This window comes from Neolamprologus brichardi, chromosome 22 (genome assembly GCF_056152115.1).
Source record: "Neolamprologus brichardi isolate AB-2024 chromosome 22, ASM5615211v1, whole genome shotgun sequence".
Lineage (NCBI taxonomy): Eukaryota > Metazoa > Chordata > Actinopteri > Cichliformes > Cichlidae > Neolamprologus > Neolamprologus brichardi.
The window spans coordinates 7763996-7781598 of NC_142124.1; the positions used below are offsets into that span (position 1 = coordinate 7763996).

Sequence of the window (17603 nt, forward strand, 5' to 3'; positions counted from 1 at the left end):
ATGATGAGTCGTCCGCAGAGCTTCATAGAAGGTAAGAACATTAATGTGGTGGTAAAACAACAGAAAGGTGACGGAGCTTCAGTCACATCTCAGTGATCATCATCAGACTTTTAAAGTTAAGATGCTTGTGCTGGAACAGAACAACATTATATGTATATGACTTAAAAATATGTAGAGCCCACATTCATTGTCTAATCATATCAATTATTTTTCTTTATTTATTGCATAAATAAATAAATAAATAAAAAATAAATAGTATATAGTATATCAGAAATCTGTTCACTGTTTTTATTACAAATTATATCAGTAAGGAAGCTGACTAAATACTAACTGATAATTTATGGCAAAGGGGTGGGATTAAATAAGTGTTTACTTCTTCCCACTCCCTTTCAACATGTAAATTAATACTTTTTTTTAATATATAATTTGTACAGTATTTTTTTCTTTCTTATTTTCTTTTCTAAATGTACTTGTATATTGTTCACATGTTGAAATAAATTACCAATCAATCAATCAATCAATCAATAAATCAGAAATGTAAAGGGTCAAAATTAATTGATGAAGAAAGAATGTTTAAAAGTTATGCAAAATGAAGATGTGAAGAGCAAAAACAAAAACAGGAACTGACCAAAAGGATGTGTGACATGTTAACATGTTTTTAACTCAAGTGTTTCCTGTTCAAAGCATCTTAATCAACTTTAATGTTCTTGTATTGACACTCAGCTACAGTTCAGTGTACTTTAATAGTACTAAAATATTGTAGCATGACAAACTGTTTAAAACTGTTGTAACTGATAAATACACACTTTTCTGAACTCTCACATTGTGTCTCCTCTAAATGTTCATCAGGTGAAGCTCCTGACTCTCGGCATGAAAAATCAAACAGAGGGTCAAAGGTCACCACAGAGAGAGTGGCACTGGTGGTTCTCTGTATCCTCCTGGCAGCTGCTCTCATCGTTATTTGTCGTCTCTGTGAGTTTGTGTGGTTTCCTTTGTCTTATTTAACTTAAAAAAAATCAATAATCTGATTTTCTGTAAATCAAATGAGAAAAATATTTACAGTGAAGGTGTAAAACACTGCAGAGTGCACACACGGGCTCCCTTTTAATCATGTTGCAGGAAATTAAAGATGTGTCCAACTTTTCAGTGTTTTTCTTGTTTTCTGAAAAATCTGTCTGTTTGTTTCTCTCATTTTTAAATCAATGTTGAAAACATGAGAACTAAAGAAACACTGAAAACACAAAGCTACAAAAATCCTTTCAGTGTAAACAAACCTCACTGACTGACTGGTTTGTTTGTTCTTTTTTAATCAGCATTTGACAAAATTAGAACGAACAAACAGCTCGAAAACCTGAAACATCACAAAATGAAGTGTGAAAGTAATCTGACGGGTAAGCATATAAGGCTGATCGTTTCTAACTTTCAGTCTAAATCAAAGTCGTGACACACAGCTGACTGGGCCTTTTTTACTTCATGTAAATGATTATTTGTTTTTAATTCAAACTTTAGATAAAAATAGATGATGAATGACTGATGACTGTTTTATTCTTTATTCTAACAGAGACTCTCTCTAAGATAAAATCATGCATCACGGTGCAGCCGACCTGTCCAGTACCTAAAGTAATAGGTAAGTTATGGATTTTGTCTCTGAGACACAAACTTCAAGCTAAGTTCAGACAAACATGAACAGCGATTTCTTCCACCTGACTGAAGTCGTTGCTTTAATCTGTTCAAAGATGATCCTTGTTATAAATGTGAAGAAGGCTGGGAGCAACATGGAGGAAAGTGCTATTACTTCTCCATCAGTAAATCATCCTGGGAACAGAGCAGAGATGAGTGTAAAGCTAGAAGAGGAGACTTGGTTAAGATAGAGAGCAGAGAGGAGCAGGTATGAAACACTGCTGCAGGTTCATGTTCTTACATGTTATATCACATCTTTATGTTTCACCTTCTCAGCACAGAAAAGTCTAACAAAGTCATTTTCATCTTCTTTTCCTGATCAGAGTTTCCTGGAGAGAAGACTGAGAGATGTAATGACTGAGGTTGAGGACAAGTTCTGGATCGGACTGACAGACTCAGCAGTAGAGGGCAGATGGTTGTGGGTGGATGGATCACCACTGGATCAAAGGTTTGATTGTTGTGAAAATATATTTTTTTCATTTCCAGAATTAAAGTTATCAGTTTTTACTAAACCAATTAATTTTGTTCTTCAACTCTTAGTTTGACGTTTTGGAGCATCAAAGAGCCAGACAATTGGACAGGGCGCAAAGGTGAACATCCTGATGGAGAGGACTGTGTGAGGATGGGAGAAAAAGGTGGAGCTGATGATCTGAAGTGTTGGTTTGATGCATTTTGCTCAAAGCCTCACAGAAGTATTTGTGAGAAAGCAGGAGTAAGAGGACAGTTTAAAAAAGTATGTGACTGAAATTCATTAAAGTCTGTTAAACACCAGAGTGGAGTGATGCATTCTTTGAAAGTAATGTCACAAACAGAAAAATTGATCATAATAAAAATTTTGTGAGTAATATTAAAAGGAGACAGAGATGAGAAAAGTGCAGAAGTTGAAGACAATAACAACTGGTTCAAATAAAGCAGTCAAAGACGTTTCACCTTTTCTGACATCATCTCAGCAACATGAAACAAACACACTGAACAGTTTCTTTTCATTCAGTCACAATGTCATGATTCTGGATCATTAACCAAGACTGTTTTGGGACTGAATTCTTGTTTAATATCTGATGATCCATTCAGTTCCTAATTTATTTATTTACCCTACCCTGACACACACACACACACACACACACACACACACACACACACACACACACACACACACACACACACACACACACACAGTGTGTTAAACTGATTTTTTAAAAGTGTCTCTTCTGTTGGTTAACAAGTTTTCTGGTTTCTTTAATTTTATTTTTAACTAAACTTTTTGTTATAAAAAATATTTGAGTGTTTCAACAGCACAGGTACAACTGAAACTTAAAAAAAAAATCAATAATATTTTATCAAATTAAATATAATTATGTTGTCAGTGTTTTCTTTTAAGTAAACTCTTCACAGTTGTTTTAAATATTTTACTTTTGTTTCCAGACAAACAGAAATAGCAGAGGAGGATTATTCACATCATACTTTTAGATGTTTCAGAATGTTGGAACTAAAAAACTACGGGTGTTAAAAAAAAGACTCCAAAACAAAAAGTTTTTTTTAAACACAAACGCAAAATTCAGACAGTTACAGTTTGACCACAGGGGGGCAGTATTTCCACGCCTGTATTCCTTTTTTCACTCAGTAAATAATGAGAGGTGCAAAGTGTAAATTGGAATAAAACATCATCTGTGTATTAACAAGAACACCATGGAGTCAGGGTTTTATTTAGTCAATACATGATGCTCTTTGCCCCTCTCTTAATTAACCAAGTAACAGAACTTTTACAATAAAGCTGTAAAACAGTGTTGTTGGTGTGCTGACAACTTTTGACGTCTGAAGTGAAAATGAAACAAATCAAAGACCCTTTTAGAAAATGATCACACACACAGACACACATGTTTCTAAGAAAAATAAAAACTGTTATTAGTGTGTCTACAATGAGAGGAAACAAAAAACTGAATAAACCTCTTCCCCATTCTTTAAATTAATCCTTGAATACAGCTGCTCTTTCTGAAAGCCTGAACAAAGGAGTGAGGAAACATTTACAGTAAGTCTTCATGCTTCATGCATGGTTGAAGGGGTTATCAAAGGGAGTTATGTTACCTCTTAGGCCACTAATCTTATCTTGAAAAAAATCTTAAAAAGTCCTTATCTGAAAAGACCGGTGTACACGGCGTTGGGGCGGAGATGATGCTCCTCACTGTATCAAAGACAACTTTAGGATTTATTTTTCCTACTGCAAGTAGTTTAGAGAAATAAGTGGCTCTCGAGTCTTTCACCTTGTCATTAAAGGAAGAGAACAGTTCTTTTAAGTTGAGCTTATGAACCTCAAGTTTTGTGATTTTCCACAGGCGCTCAGTTTTGCAGCACATTTGCCTAAATCTGCGGATAGCTTCTGTGAACCAGTGCCGGGATTTAACAGCGCTGACTTTCCTGATTTTAAGAGGAGCAACTTTATCTAGAATTTTTCTGACATTGCGAGTTGAAGGAGGCCACATGCCGTTCTATATCATCAGTTTCAAGTAAGATGTCTGTGAAGGTTCTGGTTCTGCTCTTGCTCTTGCTCTTGACGAAGGCGGTCGCACTTTTCTCCTCTCCTCCTCTCCCTTAGCTTCCCTGCTTAGCCTCTTATGTCCTTGTCTAGTCTCGTGTTTTTGTATTACTTTTCCCTGAACACTCTCTCACAGTCTGCTCTCTAAAACCTAAAAGAGGAATTATGGATTTGATCAACTGGTCCCTAAATGCAATTGACACCCCTTTCTCAACGAGAAGTTTGGGTTTGGGTGAGCCTAAGTGCTGAAGATATCTACCTATTCGGAACCACGGTAACAGGGTTCTTGCTGATCGGAGCTGGCTTGGCCCTGACTTATTGAAGAATTAAGAAAGCGGAACTGGCTGTTCAAACCCCCACAAGGCTGCCTGCTGGGATTGAAATGATGGGGCGAGGTGTGAGTTTCTCAAAATGGGCTCATTGAGTGCAGCACGGATAAGATCTTGCAGCTGCGGTCGCAAGGCTGGAGCCGAAAAACAACACCCTGATAACGACTGTGTTTAGTTCCTTCCCATTCCATGCAAGGCCACCTGGGTTGGCTGGAAGACTGTTTACTTAGCCTGGCAGGGCAAAGGACACTGTCTCAGCTGAACTCTGGACACATACACACACATACATATACACTGATACGCACTCACTCATCCCCCCTCCCTTTCCAAACGCCTTCCATGCTTGTTCCCTCCTGGGAACACAGTGGGTCTGAGCCCGCGCTGGAATGGTAGCGCTGGGCAGGATGGCTGCTGGCTTCGGATGACTCCTCACCCCCCACCCGACCCTGTGGCTTGTCACGTGTTCCATAATGTTGTGCTGTGGACGTTTATGTGCTTTTTTTGTGCAGAGGAGTTTTTTTTGTTTCCTGTTCTCATGCTGTCCTCCCAGGAGCCCAGCATCTTTTTTTTCCTCTTGTACTTTCCCATTGTAGTGTATATTTCAGTGTTTTTTCTGTAACGCTACCGATCTCCGACCTGTATCCCCATGTGATGTCTGTGTTGTGTGTGTAAGGTCGGGGAGGGTCCTATTTCACTGCAGGGCAACCTGCACGTGGCGAATAAAGCCTTGATTGATTGATTGATTGATTGGTTTCAGGTCAATTGTTATCAAATAACTCCACAAATTCCTCCACCACAGAGTCGGTAATTAATCCCAAAGGTTTAACATGAACAGAGGGCAGAGTGTCACAGGTAAAAGACAGATCAAATAAAAGATATTTATGATCACTTAACAACTAACTGGACGGATATCCGGACCCAGCGATAAAATCAGATCCAGGGCATGGCCACCGCTGGGTGCTGGCTCAGTCAGAAGAACCCAACAATCATATGAGCCACTATGAGCAAGCACTTTGGCGACAGTGGGAAGGAAAAACTTCCTTAAAAGAAGGAGTCTTCACCAGATGACAGAAAAAGGAGTTTCTTGCATTAACAGCCAGCCCACCTCCACATCCTGAAAGATGCGGTCTGGCTAGACAAATACAGCCTGCTGGGCACAGTTCATTAAAATGAACAAATTCCATATTCCGCTGCCATGTTTTGGTTAGGAACATGAAAATCCAAGTTATTCCTAATAAAAAGGTCATTGAGGACAAATGTCTTATTTGAGATGGAACGGCAGTTTAATAGGATCATCTTAATCGGCGGGGCTGGAGCATCTCTGTTTCCATCCTGAGGGGCTCGGTGCAGGTTTGCCCTGCACACTCCTCGGGACTTCTTACTGTTTATCATAAGCTTTTTTTTAATCATAGCTGGAGGTCCGTTTTAGCTAAAACATCCAACGCCGGGAGCCCCGAGCAGGATGCGGTACTCTTATATTTCTGTAATCGCACTTGGATGCCCGCTCTCCTTCCTTGTCTTCTCTGATGATTTTTCGTCCAGTTTCTGCCTGACACAGGCAAGCATGGGAGGTTATGGGCAACAGCTGATCGTGCAAATGGTGGGGGGAGGCCTACAGAGTGTTTCCAGTTTTCATCCATAGACTCCATTGTTGATTTAATCCGAAATAAAGTGTGTTGATTGTAAACATAGGTAGCTGTAATCTCATCGCCAGACAACAGCAGAATAGGTAATGCAACACAAAACAAGAGAATAGAGAGCCAATCACAGGCGCCATCTTGCTTACTACTTCAGTCCCCAGCGCCAGAGGAGTCTCTGGGGAATAGTTAGATGGTAATGATCCTGACTAAATGTTCTCTGACCACTGCATATCCTATTGGGTTGTCTGGGTTGCGTGATGCCAAACTATCCACAAACACCACCGGAGTAGAGCTTGCCAGTGGTGTGTCCTGTAGGTCAGGTCTGGAGGAGCAGATTTCAGAAAGCAGCTATAAAATCTTGTGGTTCACCATCTGCTTCTGTGTGGAATAGTGAAGCTGGGTTTAGCGTATCACATCTTTTACTGTGAAATGTAATCTTTCCAGTAATACAATGAGATAACATATGTTACGTCCCCATCTAGGGGTGTGTGTGGGGCCTGGTAACAAATGGGTCCAGAACAGAATGAAAAGAAACCAGACTGAGGTTTTTAGCAAATATTATAGTTTTTATTATAGATAATCTTAACTGAAAGAGCCAGCAATTCCGTTTTACCAATAACTCTAGAAAAAGAAAAAGGTCGCAACAACCAAACAACAAAACTCCACACCATGAGGCACTTCCGGGGGCCCACAGGCCCACCCTGTCACTAGCAGCAAGCTCCACTGCTACTGCTGCTGAGGCCCACGATACTCACATAAAGCAGCTACTCTCCCCACTGCTCCTACAACTCCACACCACAGGCAGGACAATCTCATAATAGGACCTCTTTCGACACCTAGAACACAATGTGGAGACACCAGAGAAAACCACCCTCCCACATCCAGTTCATCCCCAGCTTATACAACCTCAGAGAGGTGATTGCTGACTGGGCCCAGGTGGTAAACGAGGCCAATGAACAGCAGCTGTGTCCTGGGGGAAGAGGAGAGTGAGAGAGAGACAGAGGGGTGGAGCAAGCGAAGAGGAGGAGGCGGAAAGAGAACAGCACACCCACTCAAAGGCAGTTTCAGGAGGCCCTGATATGATGATCCTAAAGTTAGTGCAGTCTGTATTGCAAATTTTAAGTCATGGAAAGCTTTCTCTGCATAATGAGTCTGCTGTAATCTATACAAATAGTTATAATTCTGCCAAACCTCTTAAATTAACACAGAAACATCTGCACTTCAATCACATATAGATTGGTGGATTTATTATCTGTCATCATATCATTATTTTTCAAATACTCATGGACCTAAATGAACAGCTATGATTAAAAGCAGGCATGGTGATGTAGTAGTTAGCACAGTGACATTTCTTTTCTTGGTATCTGTTTTCCTGTGTGCCACAGCGCCTACTGTAAGATATATTAAATAATTTTAAACTTTTTTTTTTATTAGTAGATTAGACCTGCAGATTGACCAACATTTTGGACAAACATCATCTAATACCGGCCCTTGGTGACTTATAGTGTCACCAGGTATGGCATTTATACAAGATTAGTGGGAGAGAGACCCTGGCAACCCTTTACCTCTGTAACAAAGCACACGCACGCATGCATACATGCACACACATAGAGGATAGAAAGCGACAGCAAAAGGAGGAAGAGAGAGAAAGAAAGAGAGATGAACCAGTGAGGCACAGTAGCAGGACAAGCAGATGCCTGATTGTTGTATCTTCGTATTTTATTTAGCTTATTATCATTCCTCAGTTTGATCAAAAATCAAGTTACGACTCCTTAATAAAACTCACAGTGCATCTAATCAAGAACTTCCTCTGAAAACATTAAAAAGAATACAAACGTCATCTCTTCAACGTCATCTTTGTTGTGGAAAATTTTTAATTTATTTTATTCACATAAAAAAGGAAGTAGAGCATTTTTTTAAATAACCACGAGTTTAAAAACAGTCCGATATTGTGGAACAGTTCTTCGAAAAGCCCTCCCCATTTGTCTATTTGACAGGAAGGTGTTTTTTTTAGTTTTCCATTTTGTCTGTGTCTGTGAAACGTCTCTTTCAGACTCACCGATGGTCACACAGCAGTAAAATGCCTGAAGCTGAAATAGTTTATTCTGATGTCAAATTTAAAAGAGGGACGATGGAAACTAAAGGTGAGTTGATTTATTTGTGTACTTATGAGTTATATTTAATATAAATACAGCTTAATAGTATTGGCTTTTTGTTAGTTGGAATATTAATGGGTAACACTTTATAATGTGGCTTAATCACCCTGTACTTCAATGCAATTTCAATGTATTTTTTTAAATTACAATTTTTTTATATATATATATATATATATATATATATATGTATATATATATATATATATATATATATATTTATGTCCAAATACTTAAATGTAGCTACACTAGAACAAGGTAACAAGTTAGGTTATTACAGGAAACAAAGAAAGGATTACTTACAGTGTAATCCTAAGTACAAAGTAAGTAACTTAAGTAGTGTATAATTGGTACCCATGGTACGTTTTTGTTGAAAAACACAATATTTCCCCGTCTTACATTGAAGATAATCTGTACTGTAGTGGGGTGGAGCCCATATTGCTCCTGCCTTTTTATATCTTTATATCTTTGCATCTTTATTTAATGTTCATTATGTCGATGTGGATGATGGATGCTCAGTTATTTAGTTGTGCTTTTATTATATCAATATAAATGTGAGAACGACTGTTCTTTGTAACGTACAAGAAAAAAAAAATAAATGGCATCAAAATGTGTAGGCCTATGTGGTCTTTTAATGATGGAGCCAAGTCTAACTTTTTTCCTTTCACATTCACTGTTCAAACATAAACAATAAAATGTTTTAAATCACTGTTATATGCCTGCCTGTACTATAAAGTGGGCTAAAATGAAAAGAACATGCAACATGCACATCAGCTCGAGCATAAAAGGACATGTCCTCAAATGAGCACTGTATACATGATGTAAGATGTGGAAATGTTCTTTTTTTCCTGCAAGAATTGTTACACTGTATTGTAAATGCACTAACACCATATTTAATTTTTTTTTTTTTTTTAACAGAAAAATGATTTCTTTGTTTTTTCATTTTTGGGGAATTATGTCCTTAGGATCTAATTATAGTGGACCTTTTTTAAACTTATATGTTATCACAAGTTAACAGAAATTCACGTGATACTGAGCAGCAATCACGTTTTACATTGTAGGCCCAGAGCCTGTTTCCTCTTTGGCTGATTTGACTTACTCAGACATCAGGATCTCACAGACAACTTCAGAAGAGCTGCCTGGTAGGTAAAGAGCAGTAATGAGCAGTTTTTCTCTCCTGGTTACAATTTTCTCCCTGTGCTTAATTTTTTCTGCCTAAGTCAGCCCAGGATTTTATTTACAAGCTTCAGTTTAATTCGGGTTTATTTACGTAGCACCAAAGCAGTAGCCTCAAGGAACTTTAATCTATAAGGAAGGGATGTCGATCTCACATCTTGGTGATATATGTGTTCCATTTGAATGTTTAGAGGCCTCTCAACAAACTGTGAAGAGCACAAGGTCAAAGGTCACCCCAGAGAGAGTAGCCCTGCTGGTTCTCAGTACTCTTCTGGCTGCTGCTGTTGTTGCCCTCTGTGTTACCAGTGAGTGTGTGATATTTCTGATTAAAAAAAGATTTTTTCCAGTAATGTTTGCATCATAACTAAAACTAATTTAAGAACAATTCATTGATGATTTGACTTCAGTTAGAGTTTTGTTATGTTCTGCAGAAAAGCCCTAAAGACTAAATAACTAATAAAAATCTAATCTACATTTCCTTTATGGTACAAGAAAGAGACTCGGAAACAAAACCATGCAGCACGGTGCAGCCTACATGTCCACAACCTCCTGAAGTTACAGGTACATAAGTGGTGGATTTATTCTTTTAAACATTTGTATCCTCTGATGATGATTAAAGAAACACTGATGGACTCACAGAAACAGTAACTTAGTTTGTACCTGCAACAGAAGGAGCTTCCTGCTGTCTTCAAATCACACAAATATGAACAGTTTCTTCCACCTGACTGAAATTTTTGCTTTAATCTCTTCAAAGGTGATCCATGTTCTAAATGTGAAGAAGGCTGGGAGCATCATGGAGGAAAGTGTTATTACTTCTCTACCAATAAATCCTCCTGGAACGAGAGCAGAGATGAGTGTAGAGCTAAAGGAGGAGACCTGGTTAAGATAGACAGCAGAGAGGAGCAGGTATAAAAAACTGCTGCAAGTTTTGGTTCTCAGATATTTAACCACATGTTTACATTTCTTTAGCAAAGAGAAGTGTCACAAAATATTTTTGATAAACTTTTCCTGTTTAGGAATTCCTGTGGAAAAAAGTGAGACGCATAATGAAGGATCATGAAGACAAGTTCTGGATCGGACTGACAGACTCAGCAGAGCAGGGCAGATGGTTGTGGGTGGACGGATCACCACTGAACAAAAGGTTTGATTGATGTGGGGAAAAAATCCCATTTTCAAAATCAAAGTTAGCAACGTTTACTGAGACAATTCTTTTTGATCTTCATCTCCTAGTTTATCTTATTGGAACTACAATGAGCCGGACAACTGGAAAGAGGACGACTGTGTAATGATGGGTGAAAAAAGTGATCGTTACCAGAAGAGTTGGTCTGATACATCCTGCAAAGTGTCTCGCAGAAGTATTTGTGAGAAACCAGCAGCGAAATGACAGAATAAAACTGTATGTGTTATATTTTTATGAGATGTGTTTATTGAGGAAATGTTTTGCTGCAGCAGTGTTTACATCTGTGAAATAATAAAAGATTGTTCCTTATTTTTCTTTGTTTTTTCTTTTAAGAATTAAAAAAATTTAAAATTAAAATTTTTGAATTTATTCACCGCAAAATGACAAAATGTATATGTTATGATCCAGACAGTCTTGGGGTTAAGGGGTAAGATTTAATGAAAACAATATAGAAAACCATCGGGGTAAAAGAATGAGTTGGAGGCCGAGGTTAACAGGTTATCTCTGAAAGGAAATTTAAAAAGTAACAATCTAACAACAAGTCCGGTGCACATCTGCAAAAACACACTTTCTGGATTCCCTCCCCAGCAGGAGCATCATGATGACGAGCGGTTCTCCTCTTGCATCCACAGACAGCCTTGAATGGTCTAACTGCCACCTTTGGCCTTCTCCCCTTCCTCTCTAAAAGGTGCACCTGTAATTATGCGGGCAGAGAGAGGCAAACAAATCCTGCAGGGGAGGAGAGAGAGACACAGACACACTGCTGTAACAAAAATAAATGTATGATTAGTTTTATTTCTTCAAGCACGGATAAATCCACCCAATCATATAGTCCTCGTGTTTATCTAAAGAGTAAAAGACATCATTTATAATTTATTTATTTGTTTATTCAGAAACAACTGGACTAACTCTGATCATGTTGAAGCCTCAGCATGACAAACTATCCACAGAGGAACATAAAAAGTAAGTACATGCATGTAAATATACAAAGAAACAAGAAAATAACTTAAATGTAGAAGTAGAAGGAAGTAGAAAAAGTTCAAGATTCAAAAAGATCTGTGTGATCAAACAACCATCAGTTTGAACAAAAGAAAGAAAGACAACCATTTAAACAGATGCCTGAGGTATCAAGACAGAAATAAACGAGGAAGTGATCATGACCATGTGTGAAATGTTACCACTGATACCAAAATGTCGGATGTTTCCTGTTGGTTTAAAGTGTTTGTGCCTCTTATATATGGCAGCCTGAGAAACTTCTATCCTCTTCTATCTGATCTAAATACACTACAGTGTGTTAGAAACATGTATTTTATAAACATTCATTTAAAGCATTGGCTCTTAAGCAATCAGAATATATTTTGTGTATGTAAGTAATATGCCATACTCCATTAAATGACCTGAAACTGTCTCATAATTACCAGTTAACAATACAAACCTGAGGCAACAGTCCCACACACCAACAAAGATCTTTATCCTAATGAGGACACGCATACGATCTTTCTTTTCATATAGCAACACCAAAGACAACAAAGCTAACAACATAAAACCAAAAAGCAAACCACCCTAAAGAGACTTTAAAGCTACACAAACATTCAATTGTTTTCATTTTCAGAAAGACATTTTCAAAAAGTTGAACATCTGATTCAAATCAGATGTTCAGAATTATCCTAATGTAACCCAACACTGACTTAGTTGTAAGGTAAGGTAAAGAAAACACGAGCCAGTTGTAGTCATTAGAAAGCTAACACTTATTTATAACCTGGGATCTTCATAGTCCTTGAGTTTGACCTGTTTGCTGTGCAAAGTTCCTAGTTTGAGTTCATATTTAGATTTTCTGTTGTAAGTATTTTACGTTGAGGAGTGTTTCGAGTTTTCTGTGAATACTCAGTATTTCATTTTTCACCTTGCCTGTTCATCCTTCTCATGTTTGTTCTTTGTGGTATCCTTAGTTCAGATGGATATAAAATGAGATACAGGAAACAAACCATAAACTCTAACAAAGACTAAGCTCACCATGGCAACAATAGCTACTCGTAGGTACAACAGGATGAAATTATAGTATTTTTTAAATGTTCACATATGTAAAGTGTGTGAAATGTGTGAAATCATACATCCTTCTGTTTGACAGGAAGGTATTTTTATATTGCTTTACACTTTACTTTGTGATTCGCTGATAGTCACACAGAAGTAAAATATCTGAAAATGAAGTCTTGTACTCCTGTACAATGAAGCTGAAAAGATTTAAAAAGACACGTGAGGGAAACTAATGGTGAGTCTATCCATCATTTTGAATTACATATCATTAAGAAACACTTTGCAGGTTTATTCTATAAGACAGGGTATTGAAATAGGAGGAGATTAAACAATTAGTGACAATAAATTCAGAAGAGATCAAAAGAATTCAAATCACAAGCCTTTTGTTCTCATCAACCCAGCCACAGTGCATATAACCAATAGCACTTGTTATTTGTGGAGCAGTGGTTTATGAAACCCTCCCCATTCGTCTGTTTAACAGGAAGTTTTTTTTTATGTCTACATCTCGTTAAACTCTCTTTGACTAACTGAACGTCACAAAGCAGTAAAATGTCTGAAGATGAAGTACTGAACTCTATCGTAACCTTTAGATGGAAGAGGGAGGCCAACAGTGAGTCTTGTCTACTTATCTATGAGTGATATATAAGAAAATTCTCCTTCTACACTTCTTTTTGTTGAAGCTAGTCTGCTTGTGAATTGAAGGCGTTATTAGCAGCAAACAGTAATTCACTTCAAACTAAACAGTAATTTCTGGCTTCATGTTTTTGCTGCAGAAGGTTACACCACTCATGCAGACTTAAGGATCTCAAAGTCTCAGCCGTCCACAAAGGAGCTGCCTGGTAGGTAAAGAGCAGCAATGAGCGATTATTGTCTGTTTACTTGTTCTGTGCTTGGTTTCATTTACCTATCTCAGCCAAAGAAGTTATTTCAAAAGCTTTAATTGAGTTGAATTCAATTCTATTTATGTTTATTTACATAGTCACAAAAGACAAGAACTGTTACCTCAAACCACTTTATAACATTTCAGTATTTATTCTGTTCAATCCTACAATATTAAAAGACAAAATAACAAAGGAGATTCATAATATCAGGACTTTCACTGCCCTGTTAAGTAATTAGTTTGCATGATGTTTGGTGAAGATTTGGTAGAAATATTACCACAGAATACAAACGCCAAAAACAAAAATATGTTATCATATTATTATCTGCACAAAGTAACAAAGAATTCAATCATGCGTTCATATTGTTGTATCAAAAACCTGTACATATTTATGCTCATATGTCACATCTTGGTGATATATGTGTTACATTTGAATGTTTAGAGGCCTCTCAACAAAATGTGACGAGCATAAGGTCAAAGGTCACCCCAGAGAGAGTAGCCCTGCTGGTTCTCAGTGCTCTTCTGGCTGCTGCTGTTGTTGCCCTCTGTGTTACCAGTGAGTGTGCGACTTTTCTGATTAAAAAAAAAGATTTTTCCCAGTAATGTTTGCAGAATAACTAAAACTAATTTAAGATCAATTCATTGATGATTTGACTTCAGTTAGAGTTTTGTTATGTTCTGCAGAAAAGCCCTAAAGACTAAATAACTAATAAAAATCTATTCTACATTTCCTTTATGGTACAAGAAAGAGACTCTGAAGCAAAACCATGCAGCACGGTGCAGCCTACATGTCCACAACCTCCTGAAGTTACAGGTACATAAGTGGTGGATTTATTCTTTTAAACATTTGTATCCTCTGATGATGATTAAAGAAACACTGATGGACTCACAGAAACAGTAACTTAGTTTGTACCTGCAGGACAGAAGGAGCTTCCTGCTGCCTTCAAATCACACAAATATGAACAGTTTCTTCAACCTGACTGAAATTTTTACTTTAATCTCTTCAAAGGTGATCCATGTTCTAAATGTGAAGAAGGCTGGGAGCATCATGGAGGAAAGTGTTATTACTTCTCTACCAATAAATCCTCCTGGACGAAGAGCAGAGATGAGTGTAGAGCTAAAGGAGGAGACCTGGTTAAGATAGACAGCAGAGAGGAGCAGGTATAAAAAACTGCTGCAAGTTTTGGTTCTCACATATTTAACCACATGTTTACATTTCTTTAGCAAAGAGAAGTGTCACAAAATATTTTTGATCAACTTTTCCTGTTTAGGAATTCCTGTGGAAAAAAGTGAGATGCATAATGACGGATCATAAAGACAAGTTCTGGATCGGACTGACAGACTCAGCAGAGCAGGGCAGATGGTTGTGGGGGGACGGGTCACCACTGAACAAAAGGTTTGATTGATGTGGGGAAAAAATCCAATTTTCAAAATCAAAGTTAGCAACGTTTACTGAGACAATTCTTTTTGATCTTCATCTCCTAGTTTATCTTATTGGAACGACACTGAGCCGGACAACTGGCCCGAGGACGACTGTGTAATGATGGGTGAAAAAAGTGATCGTTACCTGAAGAGTTGGTCTGATACATCCTGCAAAGTGTCTCGCAGAAGTATTTGTGAGAAACCAGCAGCGAAATGACAGAATAAAACTGTATGTGTTATATTTTTATGAGATGTGTTTATTGAGGTAATGTTTTGCTGCAGCAGTGTTTACATCTGTGAAATAATAAAAGATTGTTCCTTATTTTTCCTTGTTTTTTCTTTTAAAATTAAAATTTTTGAATTTATTCACCGCAAAATGTATATGTTATGATCCAGAGGGTCTTGGGGTTAAGGGGTAAGATTTAATGAAAACAATGTAGAAAACCATCGGGGTAAAAGAATGAGTTGGAGGCCGAGGTTAACAGGTTATCTCTGAAAGGAAATTTAAAAAGTAAGAGTCTAACAACAAGTCTGGTGCACATCTGCTGCAAAAACACACTTTCTGGATTCCCTCCCCAGCAGGAGCATCATGATGACGAGCGGTCCTCCTCTTACATCCACAGACACCCTTGAATGGTCTAACTGCCACCTTTGCACATCTCCCCTTCCTCTCTAAAAGGTGCACCTGTAATTATGCGGGCAGAGAGAGGCAAACAAATCCTGCAAGGGGGGGGGGGGGGGGGGGGGGGGAGAGAGAGAGAGAGAGAGAGAGAGAGAGAGAGAGAGAGAGAGAGAAAAATAATAAAAAAATCTATGATTAGTTTTATTTGTTCAAGCATGGATAAATCCACCCAATCATATAGTTGAGCATGCATGAGCAACTAGCCACAGAGGAACATAAAAGGTAAGTACATGCATGTAAATATATAAAGAAACAAGAGAATAAGTTAAATGTAAATCATGAGGAAGTAGAAAAAGTTCAGTGTCATCGGACAAGCATCAGTTTGAATAAAAGAAAGAAAGACAACCATTTAAACAGATGCCTGCGGTATCAAGACAGAACTAAATGAGGAAGTGACCATGACCATGTGTGAAATTTTAACACGTGGTTAGCTGATATCAAATGTCTGATGTTTCCTGTTGGTTTAAGTGTTTGTGTCTGTCACATATGGCAGCATGAGAAACTTCTATCCTCTTCTATCTGATATAAATACACTACAGTGTGTTAGAAACATGTATTTTATAAACATTCATTTAAAGCGTTGCCTCTTAAGCAATCAGAATATGATATTCCCAGTGTTTAGAGACACGACAATTTCTGGATTGTATTCTCAGACTCATCGTAAGAGGGCAGATGATTGTCCAATTTGAATGCTGAAACACATTTTTCCTCAATAGCTGTGTCAGCATTAGTTCATAGTTTTATTTTGTAGAGCGGTAGCTACATGGACAGTTGAGATGGGATTGATCATGATGGTTGGGACTGTGAAAGTACCTGGATCAAAGAGGGAGATCAAGGCCTCAAATGCTAGTTTCATATATGTCATGGTCCTGAGTCATTGATTCAATGCTTTAAATTTATGAACTTCTTGATTAATTATTATGGTGTTTCTGGAGCGACTCATATTTCCTAGTTTAGTTTCGCTTATATTTATTAGTTTTTCTTTCTAGCTGTAGTTCTGGTTTAGTTCACTTAGTGTTTTCCTTCCCTGTGTGTTGTTTGCAGTGTTTCCTGTGTTTATCAGTCTTGTTGTCACGTCTTCTTCTCTGCGTTCTGTCTTTAGCACACTCTATAGTCTCCCTTACCTTTTCCGGTGTTGCTCTCCTTGTGTTTCATCTCATCTCCACAGTCTGTCGTGTATTTCATGTCTTGTTTCTTATTCCCTCTCCTATTGTTAAGCTCAAAGTGTTTTATTTTGAAGCTACCTTGTCTCATGTGTGTTATGTTCAGTTTTGTCGTGCAAATTTCCTAACAGACATATTTCGAAGTAACCAGCAGCAACTAGACAGTGCACAAGCTTCAAACACTTCCTTTGTGGTCATGTGTCTATAAATGCCCTGCATACTGTTTGTTCTTTTTTCAGTGCATGATTCTTTTCTTTTGTTTGTTGTCCCCTCTCATGGGTACCAAGGCTATACGATAAGAACTGAGAAATGAGACTGAAGAAGAAATACTTAAAGCATCATGGGATGCAGTCCATCAGTCGCCATTCAGTGGTTCGTACCTTCACCTGCCTGTCCTCCTGACCGCCTAGATTTCAGAGAAACCGCCTATCATCCTCGTCGTCTCCCTGGAATCCTCTCCTGCGGGCACTCCTTCCTCCGGTTTAAACGGTCCCGATCACGGCGTCCCCGTGTTGTTTATTTCCCGGTCTCTTCTGTTTAGCGCCAAAGCAGCGTGTTCTCTTTGGTTATTCTGGGTCACCTTTGGTTAAAAACTAAAGTTTGTTTTGTGTGCATTTCTGCGTATTGTGTTTGTTTTGGGTCCGTGCTAGAACTACGGTTCATGACACTTTTAGGACATCCTGATAATAATGAATTACAGTAGTCCAGCCTGCAAGTAAAAAAAATGCATGAAC

General features: G+C 38.0%; 3 protein-coding genes across 4 annotated transcripts; all 3 read left to right on the top strand.

Moving 5' to 3' along the window:
* LOC148096673 (hepatic lectin-like) lies at nucleotides 1-2425 on the top strand. 2 transcript variants are annotated; one of them, XM_087834786.1, is made up of 7 exons: nucleotides 1-31; nucleotides 850-982; nucleotides 1227-1244; nucleotides 1330-1391; nucleotides 1737-1888; nucleotides 2004-2128; nucleotides 2221-2425. In XM_087834786.1, the coding sequence occupies exons 1-7, from the start codon at nucleotides 1-3 to the stop codon at nucleotides 2423-2425; spliced, it is 726 nt and encodes a 241-aa protein (XP_087690912.1). The 2 variants fall into 2 exon arrangements, with proteins under 2 accessions (XP_087690912.1, XP_087690911.1); XM_087834785.1 differs by lacking the exon at nucleotides 1227-1244 and adding an exon at nucleotides 1562-1627 and having other exon boundaries at nucleotides 850-972; nucleotides 1314-1391.
* Nucleotides 2426-8244: 5819 nt separating this feature from the next.
* Nucleotides 8245-10892, top strand: LOC148096674 (C-type lectin domain family 4 member E-like). The gene is made up of 7 exons (XM_087834787.1): nucleotides 8245-8323; nucleotides 9394-9474; nucleotides 9700-9813; nucleotides 10001-10069; nucleotides 10263-10414; nucleotides 10525-10649; nucleotides 10739-10892. The coding sequence occupies exons 1-7, from the start codon at nucleotides 8260-8262 to the stop codon at nucleotides 10890-10892; spliced, it is 759 nt and encodes a 252-aa protein (XP_087690913.1). The 5' UTR covers nucleotides 8245-8259.
* A 2379-nt stretch (nucleotides 10893-13271) lies between these two features.
* Nucleotides 13272-15241, top strand: LOC148096675 (galactose-specific lectin nattectin-like). Its single transcript, XM_087835484.1, has 7 exons — nucleotides 13272-13332; nucleotides 13496-13561; nucleotides 14045-14158; nucleotides 14348-14416; nucleotides 14612-14763; nucleotides 14874-14998; nucleotides 15088-15241. The coding sequence occupies exons 1-7, from the start codon at nucleotides 13272-13274 to the stop codon at nucleotides 15239-15241; spliced, it is 741 nt and encodes a 246-aa protein (XP_087691610.1).
* Nucleotides 15242-17603: the final 2362 nt, after the last annotated feature.